The 19,948-nt window shown below is 58.0% G+C and overlaps 2 protein-coding genes across 4 annotated transcripts; both read left to right on the top strand.

The window, feature by feature from the left end:
• The first annotated feature begins 5,782 nt into the window (after window positions 1-5,782).
• On the top strand, window positions 5,783-14,538 carry RBM42 (RNA binding motif protein 42). 3 transcript variants are annotated; one of them, XM_008249525.5, is made up of 10 exons: window positions 5,783-6,029; window positions 6,269-6,422; window positions 8,002-8,086; window positions 8,191-8,265; window positions 9,988-10,041; window positions 10,117-10,292; window positions 10,935-11,264; window positions 11,499-11,616; window positions 14,015-14,209; window positions 14,300-14,538. In XM_008249525.5, exons 1-10 carry the CDS (start codon window positions 5,902-5,904, stop codon window positions 14,410-14,412), a joined length of 1,428 nt encoding a protein of 475 aa, XP_008247747.3. In that variant the 5' UTR covers window positions 5,783-5,901; the 3' UTR covers window positions 14,413-14,538. The 3 variants fall into 3 exon arrangements, with proteins under 3 accessions (XP_008247747.3, XP_089175549.1, XP_089175550.1); XM_089319423.1 differs by lacking the exon at window positions 9,988-10,041 and having other exon boundaries at window positions 10,138-10,292; XM_089319424.1 differs by lacking the exon at window positions 9,988-10,041 and having other exon boundaries at window positions 10,141-10,292.
• A 2,812-nt stretch (window positions 14,539-17,350) lies between these two features.
• On the top strand, window positions 17,351-19,556 carry ETV2 (ETS variant transcription factor 2). Its single transcript, XM_051836041.3, has 4 exons — window positions 17,351-17,561; window positions 17,668-17,745; window positions 19,037-19,149; window positions 19,356-19,556. Exons 1-4 carry the CDS (start codon window positions 17,366-17,368, stop codon window positions 19,554-19,556), a joined length of 588 nt encoding a protein of 195 aa, XP_051692001.3. The 5' UTR covers window positions 17,351-17,365.
• The last annotated feature ends 392 nt before the right edge of the window (window positions 19,557-19,948 follow it).

Consider the following 19,948-nt stretch of genomic DNA (forward strand, 5'->3'; position numbering starts at 1 on the left):
GAAAATTGCACTTCTCGGAGCTGGCACTGGGGCATAGTAGACAAAGCCTCCACCTGCGGTGCCGGCAGCCCATATAGGTTCCTGTCCTGGCTGCTCCTCTTCAGAGCGGCTCTCTGCTATGGCCTGGGAAAGCAGTGGAGGATGACCCAAGTGCTTGGGCCCCTGCACCCACATGGGAGATCCATAGGAAGCTCCTGGCTCCTGGCTTCAGATCTGCTCAGCTCCAGCTGTTGGGGCCATTAGGGAGTAAAACAGATGGAAGACCTCTCTGTAACTCTACCTCAAATAAAGAATCTTTAAAAAAAAAAAATTGCACGTCTATGGCCTGTGCACACACACATACAAAATACAAAACCATGACCCCAGTCTAATAATGAGAAAAACCTTAGCCATAGCCATGTCCCAGATGTGAAGTCTGTTTACAAAGCACCTAGCCAGTTCTTCAAAATGGCCAAGATTATCAAAGATAAGGAAAGTGCGTGGGAAACTATTACAGGCAAGAGCAGCCCAAGGAGGTAAGACAACTCCAGGGAATGTGCCCTGAATGAGATGTTGGAACAGAAAAGGGATATTAGCTTAACATTCATAAAGTATGGACTTTAGTTAGTAACAGTGGGGGATGTGGGAAGCTTTAGTTCTCTCCTTACCACATCTTTAGCTCAGAAACAAACCAATATTTGGGAGACCAGCAGTGTGGCACAGGGGGTTAAGCTGCCACCTACAATGCAGGCATCCTATGTGAGTGCCGGCTTGAGTCCCAGATGCTGTGTTTCCAATCCAGCTCCCTACTAATGCCTGGGTAAATAGGCCAGGATGGCCCAAGTGCTTTGGTCTCTGCACCCACCTCGGAGGCCCACATGGAATTCCAGGGTCCTGGAAAATTGCTTTTTAAAAATCGTGGGCAGGCCGGCGCCGCGGCTCACTAGGCTAATCCTCCACCTAGCGGCGCCGGCACACCGGGTTCTAGTCCCGGTCGGGGCGCCGGATTCTGTCCCGGTTGCCCCTCTTCCAGGCCAGCCCTCTGCTGTGGCCAGGGAGTGCAGTGGAGGATGGCCCAGGTGCTTGGGCCCTGCACCCCATGGGAGACCAGGAAAAGCACCTGGCTCCTGCCTCCTGCCATCGGATCAGCGCGGTGCGCCGGCCGCAGCGCGCCGGCCGCGGCGGCCATTGGAGGGTGAACCAACGGCAAAGGAAGACCTTTCTCTCTGTCTCTCTCTCTCTCACTGTCCACTCTGCCTGTCAAAAAAAAAAAAAAAAAATCGTGGGCAGCCGGCGCCGCGGCTCACCAGGCTAATCCTCCGCCTGCCGCACCAGCACATCGGGTTCTAGTCCCGGTTGGGGCGCTGGATTCCGTCCCGGTTGCCCCTCTTCCAGGCCAGTTCTCTGCTGTGGCCCGGGAGTGCAGTGGAGGATGGCCCAGTCCTTGGGCCCTGCACCCCATGGGAGACCAGGAGAAGCACCTGGCTCCTGCCTTCAGATCAGCGTGGTGCGCCGGCTGCAGCGGCCATTTTTGGGGTGAGCCAATGGAAGGAAGGCCTTTCTCTCTGTCTCTCACTGTCCACTCTGCCTGTCAAATTAAAAAAAATAGAAAAGAAAAAAAGATTGTGGGTAATATCATCTGAACACTCGAGATGGACTTGGACTCAGGAAGTGTGGTGAAAGTGAGACGTCATTACATCAGTCTTGCAAGATCAGTGGCAGGAGCAGGCACACCAGAGCAGGCCACAGCAACTTATATCCTAGCACACAGGTCCCGCCTTGCTTCCTCACTGCCTGAGAACTTGGTGTGGGGGGGGGGGTACAGCGTAGCTGCATAAGTTACAAATTTGCCCTCCTCCTTCCTTCTCTGGTGGAATGAGAAGGCCATGCCAAGATGGCCACTGGCAACAGAAACTGCCTGGCAACAGGCTGTGATTGGATGGCTTTGGAAACCACATGACAAGGGAGCCTGCCTGGCAACAGGGTGTGACTTAACGAATCAAGGAAGTCTCCCACTAAGCACAGGACAAATGTATGATCTGATACACCACTGTCTGTTCATCTAACGTAGGGAACCCCCTGCATAATGCCATCAGCCACTGAGGTGCTAGGAATTTGCCTTGTTATGGCAGCAGTGCTGTACGTCTTTCCTTTGGCTAGAGTTGGCGTGGCGCACCGCTCTTAAGTGCTCGAACATGGGAAATATACACCCCTCTCAGAATCCCATGCAGATTACCAAACATAATGAATCCATAAGTGATAAGAGCCTGACACTCCAGGTCCCTGCCTCACAGACAACAGTTGATGACTTAGGGAAAGAGAGCTCTGACAGTGAAAATGACATGACAGCAGACAGGTAGCAACGCCTGGTCAGCCACCCCCCAAATATCCGTGGGATTAACTTAGATGACTTCAAGGTGATAACCCATGTGAGGTCATCCCATCCGCACCCAGTGAGGATCCCCACATTTGTGGCAGTTCCCAGGCACCCCAAGCTCTCAGGGCAGATACTAGACCCCATCCCACCTGCACATTTGCCGTTAATGTAAGAACAGATGCAGAATTCAGGCCCTGGGTTCCAACAGCTGTAAAAAGGCTTCTGCTAACCAAGGATCGAGGATATACTTGTGTCTTTCCAGAGAATGCGGGACAGCCCATTTGGGTACCAGCCAGAAACATCAAGCCTGCAACTGACAGCCAACCAGAACCAGTTGAACAAGACTGAGGGTCCGTCTTGTTAGCGGACACACCTGCCCTATCATCCTACCCTGAGGAACTGCCCATAGCCATATCCATTAATGCTTTATACCCCACTAGCTCTGGTCAGCCACTCAAATGGCCCACAGCCTGCATGCAGTCACACCATTCCTGATTACCATTGTTCCTCATTCCTACCCCCATCTGAGCAAGCACTCCTGTGGTCTCCCGTTTTGAGCACTGGTAAGTCAATGACGGGTAAGATCCCCTGGGGGACAACCTAAGACAGGCACAGATGCAAATGGAGACCACATGGAAAGTCAACAATGGTATGGCCAAGAATCATGCCTCCCATTGCTCAAAAATTAACGAAAAGGGGGAAATGTGTTGGAATGAGAAGGCCATGCCAAGATGGCCGCTGGCAACAGAAACTGCCTGGCAACAGGCCGTAATTGGATGACTTCAGAAACCACACGACAACAGAGCCTGCCTGGCAACAGGCTGTGACTGGATGGCTTCAGAAACTGCCTGGCAACAGGGTGTGATTGGTTAGGGCATAGACCACCCCTTGACCAGATTGGCTGCCTTGGCTATATAAGCTGCTGTACCAACTGAAATAAATGAGTCTGTGGGCTGCTCGCCTCTGGCCTGCTTTCACCCAGCTCCTGGGGGTCTGTGTGGTGACTTCACGCCTCCTGCCCCCACTGCGCTCCTCCTCTCAGAACGAATCCACCACAACATTTCTCTGTACTTTAAGACTATTTATTTGAAAGGCAGTGAGGCAGAGAGAGAGAGAGTCTTCCTTCTGCTGGTTCACTCCCCAAATGGGTGCAACGGTAGGAGCTGTGCCGATCCAAAGCCAGAGCCTGCAGCATCTTCCAGGTCTTCCAAACAGGTGCAGGGGCCCAAGCTCTTGGGCCATTTTCTACTGCTTTCCCAGGCCATAGCAGAGAACTGGACTGGAGTGTAGCAGCCAGGACTCGAACTGGTGCCCATATGCAATGGTGGCACTGCAGGCGGCAGCTTTACCCACTACGTCACGGCGCCGGCCCCCTTTCTTTGTACTTTAGTTTCCTCTTGTGAGTTGGCTGCTCCATAACTGTTTACCTAGTGAGGTTTACTACCTCTGCAAGTCAGCTAACAGTAATCTTCCCTTCTGTGTTGAAAATCACCATTTTCTTAAAAGATTAAAAGATATTTTAAAATATTTTATTTATTTAAAAGTTACAGAAAGGGAGACACACAGATCTTCCATCCACTGGTTCACTGCCCAAATGGCCAGGAGGGAGCCAGGGGCCTGGAACTGCAGCAGGTTCCCATACTGGGTGCAGGGACCCAGGAGTTTCCAGGCACATTAGCTGGGAGCTGGATTTGAAGTAGAGCAGCAGGGACTCAAGCTGATGCCCATATGGGATACTGGCATTGCAGGCTGCGGCTTAACCCACTGCACCACCACACCAGCCTAACCAAATGCAACATATGGACCTATTTTGGATCCTGATTGACAATACTACTGTACAAAGATGTTTTCAAGAAAAAAAAATTAATTTATTCATTTAATTTAAAGGGAGTTAGAGAGAGAGAGGAAGAGAGATCTTCCATTTGCTGGTTCACTCCCCAAATGGCCACAATGTCCAGCCAGGACTGGGTGGGCCCAGCTGAAGCCAGGAGCAAGGAGCTTCATCCAAGCAAGACAAGAAAAACTGAGCATGGTCTGGGTATTAGATGATAGCTATGAAATTAATTTGATGGTAATTTGAGATGCAGAGATACCATCCAATAATTCACTCCCCAAATGCCTACAACAGAATGGCAGTTTTAAAAAAGGTTATCTGGCCGGCGCCGTGGCTCACTAGGCTAATCCTCTGCCTGCGGCGCCGGCACCCCAGGTTCTAGTCCCGGTTGCTCCTCTTCCAGTCCAGCTTTCTGCTGTGGCCTGGGAAGGCAGTGGAGGATGGCCCAGGTCCTTGGGCCCTGCACCCGAAAGGAAGTACCCAGCTCCTGGCTTTGGATCAGCGCAGCACTGGCCATAGCGGCCATTAGGGGAGTGAACCAAAGGAAAAAAGACCTCTCTAACTGCCTGGTGAAAAAAAAAAATTGTTATCTACTAACAAGACATACTGAATAATTGACAGATGTCTGTAATTTGCTTTAACGTACTGTCAAAAAGAAAAACATGGGGTGATGACACCGCAAGCAGAAGATACCGTGTTTTGAGAGGCATATGGGAATTATTTATACCATAATAATGCTCGAAAATACTCCAGTATGTTTGAAAAATGCTCATTAAGATTTACCTATTTAAAAGGCAGAGTTGGCGGGGGTGGGAGGTATCTTCCACCAGCTGGTTCACTCCCTAAGCAACTGTACAGGCTGGGCCAGGCCAAAGCCAGGTGCCCAAAACTCCATCCCTGTCTCCCACGTGGGTGCCGGGCCCAAGCACCTGGCCCATCTGCTGCTGCTTTCCCAGGCGCATTAGCGGGGAGCTGGATCGGAAGCGGAGCAGCCGGATTGCCAACCAGCGCCCCCATGGGATGCCCGGTTTGCAGACAGGGGCTTAGCCCGCTGCGCCGCAACGCAGGCCCCCAGAATATTCTTAATGAAACGCCTTGAAGACCACAAAGGAGAAAAACAGGCCAGCTACGCCCCAAGAAAGCAGAGACCAAACCTACACTGCAGCACTTCTGAGTCGATATGCTAATTCTCTCGAGGCCCCCGGCCCCCCGAGCAAGCCCGGCCAGGCTCTCTTCGCGCACTTCCCCCTTAAAGCGCCTGGCCTTCCAAGCAATCACGGGCACCCTATCTCCCTCCGGCCCCGGCTAGGTCGCCAGCCTCGCCCAAACTTCCGGCGGGTAGGCTCCGGCGTTCTGAGCCTCCACACGCCACACCAGCCGAAGGCAACCAGCCACTTCCCTTCCTTCTCACTTGCGTACGTCCCTCCGTCAAGGGCGTGGCCGCCGCGCCTCGCAGCGCTCCTATAGGGCCCGGGTGCTTCCGCGAGTCCCTCCTCCTGGCCTCTGATTGATCCGTGGGCTCCCCTGGGGGTGTGGCCAGGCCTCATTGGCCCGCACTCCCGGATGTATAACGTCACGTACTGGCGCCCGTCGCTTTCGCCTGTAGGTCATCCTCGGGCGCCTACCCCGACGAAGGCAGAGAGTACACAGCTGAATAGGCGGCGGCTTCTAAACCGAGACGGTAGTAGCGGCGACAGCGACGGCAGCAGCAATGGCCGGGGCGGGGCCAGCCCCGGGACTCCCTGGGGCAGGAGGACCCGTCGTCCCGGGCCCTGGTGCCGGCATCCCGGGCAAGAGCGGCGAGGAGCGCTTGAAGGAAATGGAGGCGGAGATGGCCCTGTAAGGCCCGCGACGGGGCGTGATAAAAACAAAACTCCCAGAGGCAGAGCCACCGAACCCTTGAGCTTCCAGGCCGAGAGATGCCGGATTTTTAACTACGATGGGAAGATGGGCCCTTCGGGATGGTGGGGGCGGGGAGAGGGGCGAAGCTGGCAGGGACGGAGGCGCTGTCGCGAGCTGCCCAGCGTCCCTGGGCTGGCGCGAGTTCCTGAGTTGTGGCGTTATGTTCTTGCCTCTAGGTTTGAGCAGGAAGTTCTGGGGGCTCCGGTGACCGGAATCCCTACTGCTGTGCCTGCAGTGCCCACGGTCCCCACGGTCCCCACGGTGGAGGCGATGCAGGTCCCAACGGCTCCTGTGATCCGCCCGATCATCGCGACCAACACGTACCAGCAGGTATGGCTGAGCTGCGTAAGTCGGAGAACTGGATGCCTCGCACCCAGCGTTTGTATTCAGAGCGCTCCGGGCGTTGGGCTTGTTGGTTCGCTAGCATGACGGATAGACACGTTGTCCAGTAGAACTCCCTGCAGTGACAGGAGAGTGCTACACATGTTCAAAGTTTGTCCTTGACGTTACATAGTGTTACGTAGTTGCGCATCCTCGGTAAATACATTTCGTGTACTCAGTAGCCAGCTGTGCGGATGCCTAGTTGAGAGAGCAAGATTGCTACGTGAATGTAAGTAAATGCTTTCCATGTACCTTTGTGCACTTGGAGGCCTTAGGCATCTAGCAGAGAAAAAGGAAGACGAACGCTGGCTTGGTGGCGTTTGTATTTTCCTAGGGAGAGACAAGTAGGTAAGAAGGGCAGAGGCTTAGCAGTGGAGGAGGTAAGAGTTAGCAGAAGACACAGAGGAGAGGATGGAGGGAGCCATGCATGTGTCTGCGGAAAGAGCGTTCCCCGGGGGGAGCCGCCAGTGCCAGCCCCAGAGGTAGGTGCGTGCCTGACGTGTTCATAGGAAACTGGGAGACCCGGGACGAGCGTGGCCCGAGCGAGAAGGGGAGTGGGAGGGGCAGAAGTGTACCACTGCGAGGACCCAGCTGCTGCGCTGTGATGGGGAGCTGCTGGGGGCTTGGAGCAGGGGGCCGTGCGTCCCGCTCTGGGGGCTTGGAGCAGGGGGCCGTGCGTCCCACTCCAGAGGGTGACAGAGCAGGGGCCATGCGTCCTCCCAGAGGGTGACAGAGCAGGGGCTGTGTGTCCCACTCCAGGGGATGACGGAGGAGGGGCCATGTGTCCCACTGCAGAGGGTGTGGAGCAAGGGCCGTGTGTCCCGCTGCAGAGGGTGACAGAGCAGGGGCCGTGTGTCCCACTCCAGGGGGTGACGGAGCAGGGGCCATGTGTCCCACTCCGGGGGGTGACGGAGCAGGGGCCATGTGTCCCACTGCAGAGGGTGACGGAGCAGGGGCCGTGCGTCCCGCCCAGAGGGTGACAGAGCAGGGGCTGTGTGTCCCACTCCGGGGGGTGACGGAGCAGGGGCTGTATGTCCCGCTGCAGAGGGTGTGGAACAAGGGCCATGCGTCCCGCTGCAGGGGGTGACGGAGCAGGGGCCGTGCGTCCCGCCCAGAGGGTGACGGCAGTGCTCTGGGTGTTTGGAGAGTAGACCAGACAGGGCAAGGACAATGTCAAGGAAACCAGGCGAGAGGGTGCTGTGAGGACGTAGGCAAGCAATCCAGGGGGCTTGGCCCGGGTGGGGCCGTGGCGACTGAGAGCACAGGTCGGACGTGATTTCAGGTCTGCTGAGTGCTATGCGGAAGATAAATGGGGGTGAGGGAGGTTGCAGTGAGAGGGGCTAAGGACCGCGTTAGCTGTGTGACCCGAGAGTCTCCTTGAGAAGTGGTGCTTCAGCTGAGAGCTGCGGGTTGGTAAATAGCCAGCCCCACATGGCCCGAGCAGGAAACTCCGGCCTCTTGGCTGAGCTAGCCAGGGCAGATGGGGAGCTCTTAGGACAAGCTCCTGACCCTGACCTCTTCCCAACAGGTCCAACAGACTCTGGAGGCCCGGGCCGCCGCCGCAGCCACGGTCGTTCCCCCCATGGTGGGGGGTCCCCCTTTTGTGGGCCCAGGTGAGTGAGGCGTAACGAGCTGAGACTGCTGGGGAGTCAGAGGGTAGTCAAAAGGGCGGCCCAGGACTGTCTCGCCACCATCTTTGTCTCTCACCTCCCAACAGTTGGCTTTGGCCCTGGTGATCGGAGTCACCTGGACAGTCCAGAGGCCCGAGAAGCCATGTTTCTGCGGCGAGCAGGTGAGCTGGGGCCAGACACCTCCCCACCCCTTTAACCAAGTCCTCTTATGCAGACAACTACAGCCTGTTGCCTTAATCTTGCTGCAAGTCACTTCCGCTTCCTCCCCATCCTGATGTTGTCATCTTTCTAAAGCACCGGCCTGATTATGTACTTGCTGACCATTTCAAGTCGGCTTGGCCTCAGCCAGACCTGTGCTCTGCTCCTCTACGGTGCTTAACACAACGTCACTTAGTGCGGTTACCATTGCTTCTAAAATGCAAGAAGGCCTGCTACCTGCCACATAGTAAGCATGACATGCTGCCTCTTGATGGGATAAACAGATCATCCCCACGCCAGCTCCTCACCTGGCGGTGCAGACAGACCCTATGTAACCTGGCTCCTTGCAGAACAAACGCCCTCATCCTGCCCGGAGCCTTGCGCCAGCAGTGACGTGATGCCCAGCTGTCATCTGCCAGCCTGTCCTTTCTCCACATCACAACTCCTGTTGTTCGGGTATCCCCCCACCCCATTGTCAATTTATGTGCTATAGCTTCCTTATTGATATGAAAAGGATATAGCTGCTCATTTGGATGTAAGATTCTAGTATGATTGTTACTGTCAGACTTGTCGGTTATGTTACCTAAATCCTGTTACAACTTTTTACCCGACAGTATCTGAGAAGTTCCAATACTCTAGTATGTTCTGATCAAAATGCAGGTCTCACTTAGTGACCCTGACCAGTTCCCAGACTGCGCCAGCTCCCCGTGCCCTCAGGAGGACGTCCACTGCGTGGCCGGGAAGGCCGTGGTGAGGGGCTCAGCGGCTTCTCCCCATCCCGCTCGCAGTGCTCGCTGAGCTCCCAGTTACAGTCGCACTACAGTGAACAGGAGGAAACAGCGTACTTAGAGATACACTCCCAGCCAAAATATTCTGCTCAGCCTTTGCCTCTTTAATTCTTCATTATTCTTTGGGTCTCAGCTCGCAAGTCCCTTTGTCCAGGAGTCCTTCTCCAGGCCTGCTTGGCCATGTCACGGGGCTCCCCTGGGCTCCCGCAACTCCCTGGACTTGCTGGCCCCGATCGCTCAGCCTGGGCATTCCGTCATCCAGCCCCATCACTCGGCTGGCACCCTCTGGGGATGGGTCTGTTCCCTCCTGCCCTGCAGCACAGCACCCCGGGAAGCTTCGTTCTGTGTTCCCGGCATTGCCAAAAGGAGATCCTCGTGGATAGTTTGCCAGATGAGCAGAGGAAAGAGCCCCACATCTTCCAGAAGGTCCCTCTGACTCTCCTCCAGGACTTTTTTTTTTTTTTTTTTTTTTTTTTTTTGTGGGACAGGGAGAGTTAGACAGTGAGAGAAAGAGAGAAAGGCCTTCCTTTTTCCGTTGGTTCACCCCCCAAGTGGTCGCTATGGCTGGCGTGTTGCGGCCGGCGCGCTGCACCGATCCGAAGCCAGGAGCCAGGTGCTTCTCCTGATCTCCCATGGGGTGCAGGGCCCAAGCACTTGGGCCATCCTCCACTGCACTCCCAGGCCACAGCAGAGAGCTGGCCTGGAATAGGAGCAACCGGGACAGAATCTGGCGCCCCGACCGGGACTAGAACCCGGGGTGCTGGTGCCACAGGTGGAGGATTAGCCAAGTGAGCCATGGCGCCGGCCCTTCCAGGACTTCTTAATGCACATACACACACACACTCTTTGCCCCTAGTGCCCAGGCCCATGACACACACACCCATCTCTCTCCCACAGCTGTGGCCCCTGTCCTGTGTCCAGCCTTCGTCCCCCATGTGTTACAGAGAGCAGGTGAGGGCCAGGGTCGTCACCCCGGCCACGGCACGCTCTTCAGGCCCGCGGACTCCTCCACCCACACCCTGACAGAGTCTGCTCTCTCTTCTGCAGCAGGTGCTCCCCGCCCCATGGCCCTGCGGCCCCCTCACCAGGCCCTCGTGGGGCCCCCTCTGCCCGGGCCCCCTGGACCACCCATGATGCTGCCTCCAATGGCCCGGGCCCCAGGGCCCCCCCTGGGCTCCATGGCTGCTCTGAGGCCTCCCCTGGTGAGTGTGGGCGGGGAACTGTGGTTTGAGGTGCAGGGGGTGGGGAGACCCTTGACGCGGGCCCACTGGGCTGTGTCCAAGTCCGCCTCTCCTGGGTTTTCAGTTTCTGCCTTCTCACTTGCTGACTTGTCTCTGCCTTTGTCTTTCCCTGTTTCTTTCTTTGGCCAAATCTTTGTTTTTCTTTGCTTTTATGAAGAGAAGCTCACACTGTCCATTTTGCTATATTCATGCTATTCCCCTCTGTGTATGTATGGGGGTGTTGGGTTTTTGCTCAGCCATTTGAAGCAAATTATAAGTGAAGCTGTTTCTTCAATCCTGAACGCCTCAGTATTCATCTCCTGAGAAGAAAGACATTCCCTCTGGTATCATGGCACGTTGTCACGTCTGAGAAGTTCACAGTAATGCTGTCTCCACGTTTCCTTCCATCATCCCTCTGCTTTTCTGTCTGAGCGTTTGTAGTTCACCCTGTTGGTCTCTCTCTCCATCTCTGCCTGCCTTCTGTTTGTGTTTGACAGAGACTCCCTTCTCTGCCTTGGTTTCTTGCCTGCGCTCTGGCGCCCAGGCCTGTGCTTCGCTGTGCAGGATGGGGCTGGAAGTGAGGCCTGCTGTGATCTGACCCCACTCGTGCCCTCTCACCCTCAGGAGGAGCCAGCGGCACCCCGAGAGCTGGGCCTAGGCCTGGGATTGGGCCTGAAGGAGAAAGAAGAGGCAGTGGTAGCGGCAGCTGGGCTGGAGGAGGCCAGCGCAGCGGTGGCTGTGGGGGCAGCAGGCGCCGCAGCAGGCCCTGCCGTCATTGGGCCCAGCCTTCCGCTGGCCCTGGCCATGCCATTGCCGGAGCCGGAGCCTCTGCCCCTGCCTCTGGAGGTAGTACGTGGCCTGCTGCCTCCTCTGCGCATTCCAGAACTCCTGTCCCTGCGTCCAAGACCCCGGCCCCCTCGGCCTGAGCCACCTCCTGGCCTCATGGCTCTCGAGGTAAGCAGGGAACATAGCAGTGAGCGGCCAGAGGGGCTGGGAGCAGACAGGGACCCCTGAGCTTTTCCATACAGAAACACACACACTGCTCTGTCCAGACCTGGGGGGCCTTCGGGATGGGGGAGGTTGAGGCAGACACCTGCACCTCACATCCAGTCCTCTGCGGTCGGGGTAGGAGGGCCTAGGGGCAGGTCATGTGTGGGAAACTCCAACCCCATCAACTTTCTTCCGCAGGTCCCAGAGCCCCTGGGTGAAGACAAGAAGAAAGGGAAGCCGGAAAAGCTGAAACGCTGCATTCGCACAGCCGCCGGGAGCAGCTGGGAAGACCCCAGCCTGCTGGAGTGGGATGCAGGTGAGGGGCCAGAGTACAGGGCCTCGTGTCGCCCAGCCAGGGACGAGACGGGCTGTGGGCAGGGGAGGGAGGGGCTGTAGGCGGGAAAGGTGAGCCACGAACTCCACGCTTCTGTGCAGGACGGGTGCTGCCGTCAGCCGCCCTCACAGAGGTCCAGACCATGTTCCTGTTGGGCAGCTCCCTCACCCACCGTGGGCCAGAACCTGGTGGAGGGGAGTGTACTGAGGGCTTCTTCACTCAGGCAGCGCCTCCTCTGCTAATAGTCACAGAGCATTTTTTTCCTCCCCATTTTTTTTTCCATTTACCTGAGAGAGAGAGAGAGAGAGCTCTCAGCCACTGGTTCACTCCCCCAAATGCACGCAGTGGCTGGCCAGACGCCAGCCCAGTCAATGTTGGTCTCCCGTGTGGGTGGCAGGAACCCAACTACTTGAGCCATCGCTGCTGCTTCCCAGGGTCTGCGTAATCAAGAAGCCAGAGACCGGTCTCCAACCTGGGTGCTCCAGTGTGGGGCATGGGCTTTCCACTGTGACTTACCACCCACCCCTTCCCCAGCCTCCTAAAAACATTTTGAACAGGAACAGCAGAGTGAACAGACATCTGTCCAGCACCGAGGTCTAGCGGTTAGCATTTTGCTGTGTTCCCCTTGCTTCTCTCTGTGTGGATGGGAGCTTTGGTTTGGTTTCTGCTCATTTGAAGTAAATTGTAAGTGAAGCTGTTACTTCGGTCCTGAACACCTCAGTACTCATTTCCTAAGAGTCATTTTCTTTCATATCACGATACCATTAAGAAAATTAACAGTAATCCTGTTCAGTGTTACAGAATTCAGTAGTTGTTTATATGCAGATTTCTCCAGTTGTCCCAGAACTTTTAGAGCTATTTTTCTCCAAACCAGGATGTATGCAGTTTTTTGTTTTTTGTTTTTTGGAAGATTTATTTATTTAAAAGGCAGAGTTAGAGTGAGAGAAAGAGAGGAAAGAGAGAGGTCTTCCATCTGCTGGTTCACTCTCCAAATGGCCACAGCGGCCAGAGCTGGGCCGATATGAAGCCAGGAGTTCCCAGGCCATAGGAGAGAGCTGGATCAGAAGTGGAGCAGCTGGGACTCGAACCAGTGCGCATATGGGATGCCAGCACTGCAGGCAGCGGCTTTACCTACTACTCCACAGCGCCGGCCCTTGTATGTAGTTTTATGTCTCTAGTTCTCTTTCAAAGATTGATTTTTGTTCATTTGAAAGACAGAGTGGCAGATCTCCCATCCACTGGTTCACGCTCTAAATGGCTGCAGCGGCCAGGGTTGGACCAGGTGGAAACCAGAAGGCAAGAACTCCATCCAGTCTCCCATGTGGGTGGCAGGGGCCTACTTGGGCATCTTCCACTGCCTTGCCAGGTGCATGAGCAAGGAGCTGGAGCAGAGTGGAGCAGCCAGGACTCGAGCCCATACTCTGATACGGAATGCCAGCGTCACAAGCAGTGGCTTGGTCCTCTGTGCCAAAATGTTGGCCCCTCCAGATGATCTCTTACTGAAAATGGTCTCCCTCCCACCTCTGATATGTGGGAGGGAGACCATATATTTTTGTCAAGTGTCTAGGCTAGTTGTCACGTAGAAGGTTCAGTCTTGGGGTGGCCTCACTTGTTAGAGTGCCCTGAATCGCCACAGAAGCCCTAGGGCAACTAAGTGATAGCTGAGGAAAGACTCACCTCCCACCCAGGCCTTGACTTCTCCTGTCCTGGGATCATCTACCTGCCCCCCGTCCACGGTCACGTAGCCTCAACCCGGGTGGGGCCAGTGCAGACTGGCGAACCTAGTTCTGTAGCCTTGGACAAGTCACTTACCCTTTCAAGCCTCGTTTTCCTCCCAGGAATAATAGTACGGACCTCATGGGGGTGGGGAGCCGTGGGACTCGAACTTGTTCAGAAGAGGCAGGGGCCCAGCCCAAAGCATGTACCCAAGCAGAGGCAGAGCGTTCAGGTGCAAGGGAGAATCAGAGTGGGCTTTGCAGGTGGAGCAGAGCTGGTGAGGGTGGGCCCAGGCGACGCGGGGGTGCTGGGGCTCTGAGGAAAGGCCAGAGCCGGCACAGAATTAGGGCCTTCATAGGAATGGGTGAGATGGGTGAGTTGGCCCTGGGGAGGGACAGCATGGTTGGGGCCTAAAGGTGAGGATTCTGCAGCCACATCCTGAGCTCATGTCCCAACGAGGGGCAGCGACTTGGCCTCTATCCCTAGAGTAGGAACACTAGTGTATGCAAATCTCTGTGGCTGTCCTAAGAGGTCCCCGGGCAAGCTGTGGGGTTCGAGAGGGAAGAGGGCTAGGGGACAGGCCAGCGAGGGCAGGACCGTTCACGGAGGGGGAGCCCAGGCCAGGCGTGTGCATTCTCCGACGTGTTCTCTCTCCCAACCCCAGATGACTTCCGGATCTTCTGTGGGGACCTGGGCAATGAGGTAAATGATGACATCCTGGCACGCGCCTTCAGCCGCTTCCCGTCCTTCCTTAAGGCTAAGGTGATCCGTGATAAGCGCACAGGCAAGACCAAGGGCTACGGCTTTGTCAGCTTCAAGGACCCCAGCGACTACGTGCGCGCCATGCGTGAGATGAATGGTGGGTGAGGCCTCCCCTAGGGGTTACAGGCATGGCAGGCATCTGGCCCAAGCCTCGCCCCCTCCTGACCTTGAACCCTGCATTCCACAGGGAAGTACGTGGGCTCGCGCCCCATCAAGCTTCGCAAGAGCATGTGGAAGGACCGGAACCTGGACGTGGTCCGTAAGAAGCAGAAGGAAAAGAAGAAACTGGGCCTGAGATAGGGTCTGGGGCTGGGCACCCGCTCCCACCTGCTGGGCCCTGGCTTCTCCCACAATTCTCTTTGGAAAACCCCCAACTGTCCACCTACTCACCCCAAAGCAGTTTCAATAAATTTATGTTCCTTTCCATCCCTGGCGAGGCTTGGGACTGCTGTGCAGAGCAGGCTCGGCACCCCCACCTGAGGATGGTGGGAGCCTAGAAGTTCACCCACGCAGACAGCAGCCAGAGCGGGAACGCTGAGAGACGTGATACAGGAGAGAAGCCAGTCTCCGGGCAAGGAGGCCTGGGGCCGGGGCCAGGCAGTCCCAAGCACAAGCACGTGGTCACTTTTGAGCCCCTCCTGTGTGCAGGTCCATCTTGCAGCCTCTGAAGTCCATGCTGATGACCGTTCCAGAGGCGGAGTGGGGCTCTGACAAGGGCGCAGCCAGGCGGAGCTGCTGCAGCCCCTGTTCTCAGCGCCGAGGCAGGGCAGGCCAGGCTCGGCCTTTCTGGAGCTCACCGCATTCTGGGCTTTCTCTTCCGCAAGCGCTGAGGGTCTGGACGAGATGGACAGAACAGCAACGGAAACACTCGTGGTCCAGTGGCAGAAGCTAGGCCAGAGGGCGCCCAGAGAGGTCAGGGTAGGGCTGGGCAGCCCAGGGTGCCGGCTTGTGGCCAGGAAGGGTTTCCTGAAGGAACTGCCCACTTTGGAGATTCCCTCTTGTCATCCTTACCCTCTGGGTGTCAGACTGTTGGTGTGTTTCTCTGCCCAGTCAAACCCTGTGTGAACCTCAGTGGGTTCCTGTGTCCCTTTCTCCATATCTGAGTCTGGTGGCTTGCTCTTCGCTTCCCAGCTCCAAGCTGGCCTCCACCTGTCTGAAAATGTGTCCATGCAGGACCCGAACTCCCAGCTAAGAGCGTAGATGTTACCCTAAGGGCAGCAGCAAGCCCCCTAAAGCCAGGACAGAGCTCTCAAGGCACAGGCAGGGGACTGGCATTGTGGTCCTTCCAAAGAGCCCTGAGGCCACCGCCGTGGGCCAGCGGGAGGAAGGAGTGAGGGGCTCCCAGGGACAGGGCTGGCAGAAGTGAAGGCTGGGAGGGGGCTTGGCGGGAAGGAAGACAATACCAAGGCGTCTGGCGAAGGAGGTCACCCAGGAGAGGTATCAGATTTCCTCCTTTCCTGTCTTCCCCCTCCTTACTGCCCTCTCTGACGTCACATTTTCCAGTCTGGTCAGAGGGGTGAGGGCCTTCCTCCCGGGCAGGAAGTCCCCTTCAGCCCCCGGCCACCTGGCCTGGACCACCCAGCCCCAGGACTTTCAGACGCCTGTCCCCCTAAATTGCCTTCTCCCTGCAACCCCTGGGCAAGCGGGGAGTCAGGATGGTGCCAGGGGGTCTACAGTGGTGCAGGCGTCTTCCTGAGGACAAGACACACACACTAGAGATGGGAGATCCAGGGATGAGATGCGGAGGGAGGTGGGAGAACCCCACAGAGGAGACCGCACGGGAGAGCCCTCGGAGATGGGAGGGGCAGGCCCAACCTCGGGGCTCCCAAAGCGTCACTCAGACTGGATGACACGAGTCAGGCCTGGTGCGACTGAGGCCAGACCCAGGGAGAGGAGGCCTGGGGCCCCGGGGGCAGGCAGGATGTAGGGAGCCGTGACAACCCAGGGCTCTAGCTCCTACCCCTGCTACCTGAGGCCAGGTGTCCCTTCTGTAAAACAGATAGAGCAGCAGTGCCTCGGCCTCCCCTCCAGAATGCCGAGCAGTCAGTGACCAAAGCTGAGAGAATGTTCCAGAATGTCCATGCTAAAATACTTTCAATGATAATATAATTTACTTATTACTGTAGCAGATGGACACAGTCTCTAAAACCAGGTTAGCTGTTATGAGGGTTGTCAGACTTAGCAAATAAAATACAGGACACCTAGTTCCGAATTTCAGATGATAACTTTGTAGTATAGGTGTGCCCCAAATAGCGTGTCCATATATGCTACACACCTGAATGTCTTTAGTTTGCTTAATCATTTGAAGCAAGTTACAGACATTGTAACAGTAAGTGTTCATTTGCTTATGATAGAGACATTTTTCATATATTACTACATCTAAGAGTATTAACGATTCTATGGTATCTCATACTCAGTTCATACTCCGAATTCCCCCAATTGTCCCCAACTATGATAGCATGGAAGGGCCTGGGCTTTGCCGAAGAAGAGAAGCGGGAGGAAGCCGGCTCAACTTCGTCTTATATAAAGTGGAGCAGGAGTTGTACCTACCTCCTAAAAGGTTAAAGGCAGGCCCACTGCAGAGCCTGTGGCGAGCGAGAAGCCCTCCTTTATGTTAGCGGTTCTTATGGTTACTGTTCCTATGGTTGATGCTATTGACACTTCCCAGGAGCAACCCTGGGCACCATCCCCAACTCAGCCTGGAGTGGGGTGGGGGGTAGGGGGGTGATTCTGGGTTGCCACCCCCTCCCCACCAGAGCAGGCACCCTCCGATGGTGACGTCGGCCAAGGGGGTGGTATCTGGCAGGAAATCCCTCTTCCTGTTGCAGATAAGCCTGACCAGCCCAGCTGACCCCAGACCCTCCTCCACCCCCCTCCACGTCACAGGATCAAGTCCCCAAGACGGAGGGCCTGTCACCAAGCCTGCCGCCCCACCCCCATCACCCCGTAAACCTCCACCAGCCCCTCTGTCCCGTGCAACCCACTGTTCTCTAAGCCCCTAACCAAGCCCAAACCACCCCCACAGCAGAAGAGCCCCCAGAGACCAGTGCCCACCCCTGAGGCAGGGGGCGCGGCTAGGCCCCGCCCCCACCCCTGCAACTTGACCCAGGCTGCGACCCCCTGCTCTGACGTCTTGGAAAATTCCCCCCTGCCCAGACCCCCAGGGGAGGGGGTGTGTGGTATGAAATGGGGCTGAGACCCCTGGCTGCGGGCAGAAGAACCCGCCAGAGGTGAGCCATGAGCTGGGGCCTGAATGTGTGGGGTAAGAAGGGCCAGGGAGGCTGCACTCCTGGGTCTGCGGGAGGAAGAGGGAAGGGGCAGACCACGGGCTCATCCTTTGCCCCGTGGATTTATCCCGACAGAACGCTCAGGCGCACCCATGGACTTGTGGAACTGGGATGACACATCACCGCAGGAAGTGCCCCCCGTGACCAAGCTGTCGGGGCTGGGTAGGTGCTTGGGCTGAGGCTGTTGCAGTGTCGGGGGGCAGGTACCCAGGTCGGGGTACTTGGCCGGCGCCTCACCCGACCCTAACATCCTCCTTATTGTCTGCAGACAGAGCCGAATTTAGTCTTTATTTCCCTGAGCTGGCGCTCCCAGGGGACACACCAACAGCGGAGCCGAGCTGGACAGGTGGCTGGCGGCTGGGACCCCTGGGGGCTGAGGAAGAAGGGTGGCGGGGTTCCGAGGTTTCAGGCAGAAGGGGGCGTGCCTGGACTCGGGCTGAGTGGGGCTGGGCTCCCCGAGGCCCCGCGTGGCTCCCGAAGTCACTGCACACACAGTCCCCTAATCCCGGCTGCGTTCTGATGCCTCGCAGGGTTCCCAGGGCCGGACTGGAGCCCCGCGGTCCCGCTGCCCGACGCTTCCTGGGGCGCTGGTGAGTGTGCGCGATGGGCGGAGGGCCCTGGGCTCCTGAGACACCGAGGCCCGGAGCGTCAACCCCCAGGCTTTGCGGAGAAAGGGGTCCAGGGCCGGGACACCGGCGGCCTCAAGGTGGCATGACCTGGATCCAAGAGTCCCGGGTCCGAGGCGCCAAGTCCCAGAGCTTGGGCCTCCTCCACCCTCGAAGGGGGCGGGCCCCGGGACCCCTGGACTCGCCTCACTCGCGGGCTGTTCCTCCCCACAGAGCCCGCCCCTCAGGCTCTTGCGTGGCCCGCGGACTGGACAGACTCGCCTCAGACCCTTGGAGCCGCCTCGGACCCTTGGAGCCGCTTCGCCCAGGCCCTGGGCCCCGCCCCCTGGGCTGGGTCCGCAGCGGCGGCTGGCCAGAACTGTGCCCCCTCGGCGGGGGAGGCCACCTCGTGGTCGCGCACCCAGGCCGCCCGGAGCACCACCAGCTGGGACTGTCCGGCGGGCTCCGACGGCGCCACCTACTGGGGCACCAGCCTGGGCGGGGAGCCGGGCGCCGACTGCACCGTGTCGTGGGGCGGGCCCGCGGGCTCGGACTGTACGCCCTCCTGGAACCCGGGGCTGCGCACGGACTGCGCCACCTCTTCGGTGTACCAGAGTTCAGCCAGCACCTCTCCGTCCAAACCGAGCCAGCAGCCGGACCGCGACACTTTGGCTCGTTTCCCCAAAACTAACCACCGAGGTGAGAGTTAAGCAATGTGCACGCACAAGGCGGCGCCTGGGCACCTAAGGGGGCGGGACCCACAGAGACTGACGTCCAGGGGGTGGAGGTTAGAGACCTGCGCGCTCGAGGGCAGAGGATCTTTTGGGAGAAGAGGGCTAAGACACTGGGGGTGAGGATTCGAGCTCCTGGGTTATGTGAGAGCAAAGAGATGAGGGCGCAGACGTCTGGGCCTCCGAGGCTTACTCCTGGGTCCGCCATAGGGGGGCACATACGCGCTCACAGGCCCTCGAGCCCGACTCCCCGGTGGCCTGGGGCCAGCACGCCGGGTGTTCACCTGCCTCCACCCCGCAGGTCCCATTCAGCTGTGGCAGTTCCTCCTGGAGCTGCTCCAGGACGGGGCGCGTAGCAGCTGCATCCGCTGGACGGGCAACAGCCGCGAGTTCCAGCTGTGTGACCCCAAAGAGGTGAGGCAGCTCCCCCGCCCCGCCAAGCCCCTCCGTGCCCAGTACCTACTCCTTGGCCCGCCCCCCGGGCCGGCCCTTGGCAGACCTCGTGCCCGCCGGGACCCCAGCCTCCCGCCACCCCACCCCTAGCTCGCGCCCCGCCCCCGACACCAAGCCCCGCCTCCGATCCGCCCCGCCCTCGCCACTAAGCCCCGCCTCCGCCGCAGGTGGCACGGCTGTGGGGCGAGCGCAAGAGGAAGCCGGGCATGAATTACGAGAAGCTGAGCCGCGGCCTGCGCTACTACTACCGCCGGGACATCGTGCGCAAGAGCGGTGGGCGCAAGTACACGTACCGCTTCGGGGGCTGCGTGCCCGGCCTCGCCTGCGTGGCCTGTGCGGGCGACGGGCAGCCGGCAGAGACCCAGTGAACGCAGCCTCCCACGCGCGTGCTTGTGCGTCTTCCCCGCCGGCGCCCTGGGTGTGCGCCCCGACACGCGGGCACCCTCAGCGCTCTCACGGAATCCCTTGGCCAGTGCCTTTCCCCTCTCCCTCCAGGGGCCCTCCCCCCTGGGGCGCCTAAGCCCCGCCCCTCGCTGCCAGTCTCCGAGGCCCCGCCCCCTCGGGTGCCCGGGCCCCGCCTCGCCGTCCCCGGAGTTAGTTCGGGCGGTGCGGAGACGCCCACTTCCTGGGCTGGGAGACCCAGACCCTCCGGGAGCTCACCGTGTGCCCAGCCTGAGGGGAGACGTGGGAAGAACCAACGCCAGTGTCACGGGGCCCGCGCTAAACCTACGCACCTGCATCCCATATGGGCATCGGTTCG

Source organism: Oryctolagus cuniculus, chromosome 18, assembly GCF_051225735.1.
Source record: "Oryctolagus cuniculus isolate XC-2025 breed Fujian yellow rabbit chromosome 18, ASM5122573v1, whole genome shotgun sequence".
Lineage (NCBI taxonomy): Eukaryota > Metazoa > Chordata > Mammalia > Lagomorpha > Leporidae > Oryctolagus > Oryctolagus cuniculus.

Bases quoted from the DNA above. Each gene is read 5' to 3' on its own strand.
- RBM42 (XM_008249525.5), top strand. From the start codon at position 5,902: ATGGCCGGGGCGGGGCCAGCCCCGGGACTCCCTGGGGCAGGAGGACCC. The intron at 8,087-8,190 runs GTGAGTGAGGCG...ACCTCCCAACAG, and splicing joins TCCCCCTTTTGTGGGCCCAG to TTGGCTTTGGCCCTGGTGAT. The intron at 8,266-9,987 runs GTGAGCTGGGGC...TCTCTCCCACAG, and splicing joins CATGTTTCTGCGGCGAGCAG to CTGTGGCCCCTGTCCTGTGT.
- ETV2 (XM_051836041.3), top strand. From the start codon at position 17,366: ATGTGTGGGGTAAGAAGGGCCAGGGAGGCTGCACTCCTGGGTCTGCGG. The intron at 17,562-17,667 runs GTAGGTGCTTGG...TATTGTCTGCAG, and splicing joins GACCAAGCTGTCGGGGCTGG to ACAGAGCCGAATTTAGTCTT. The intron at 17,746-19,036 runs GTGGCTGGCGGC...TCCACCCCGCAG, and splicing joins AGCGGAGCCGAGCTGGACAG to GTCCCATTCAGCTGTGGCAG.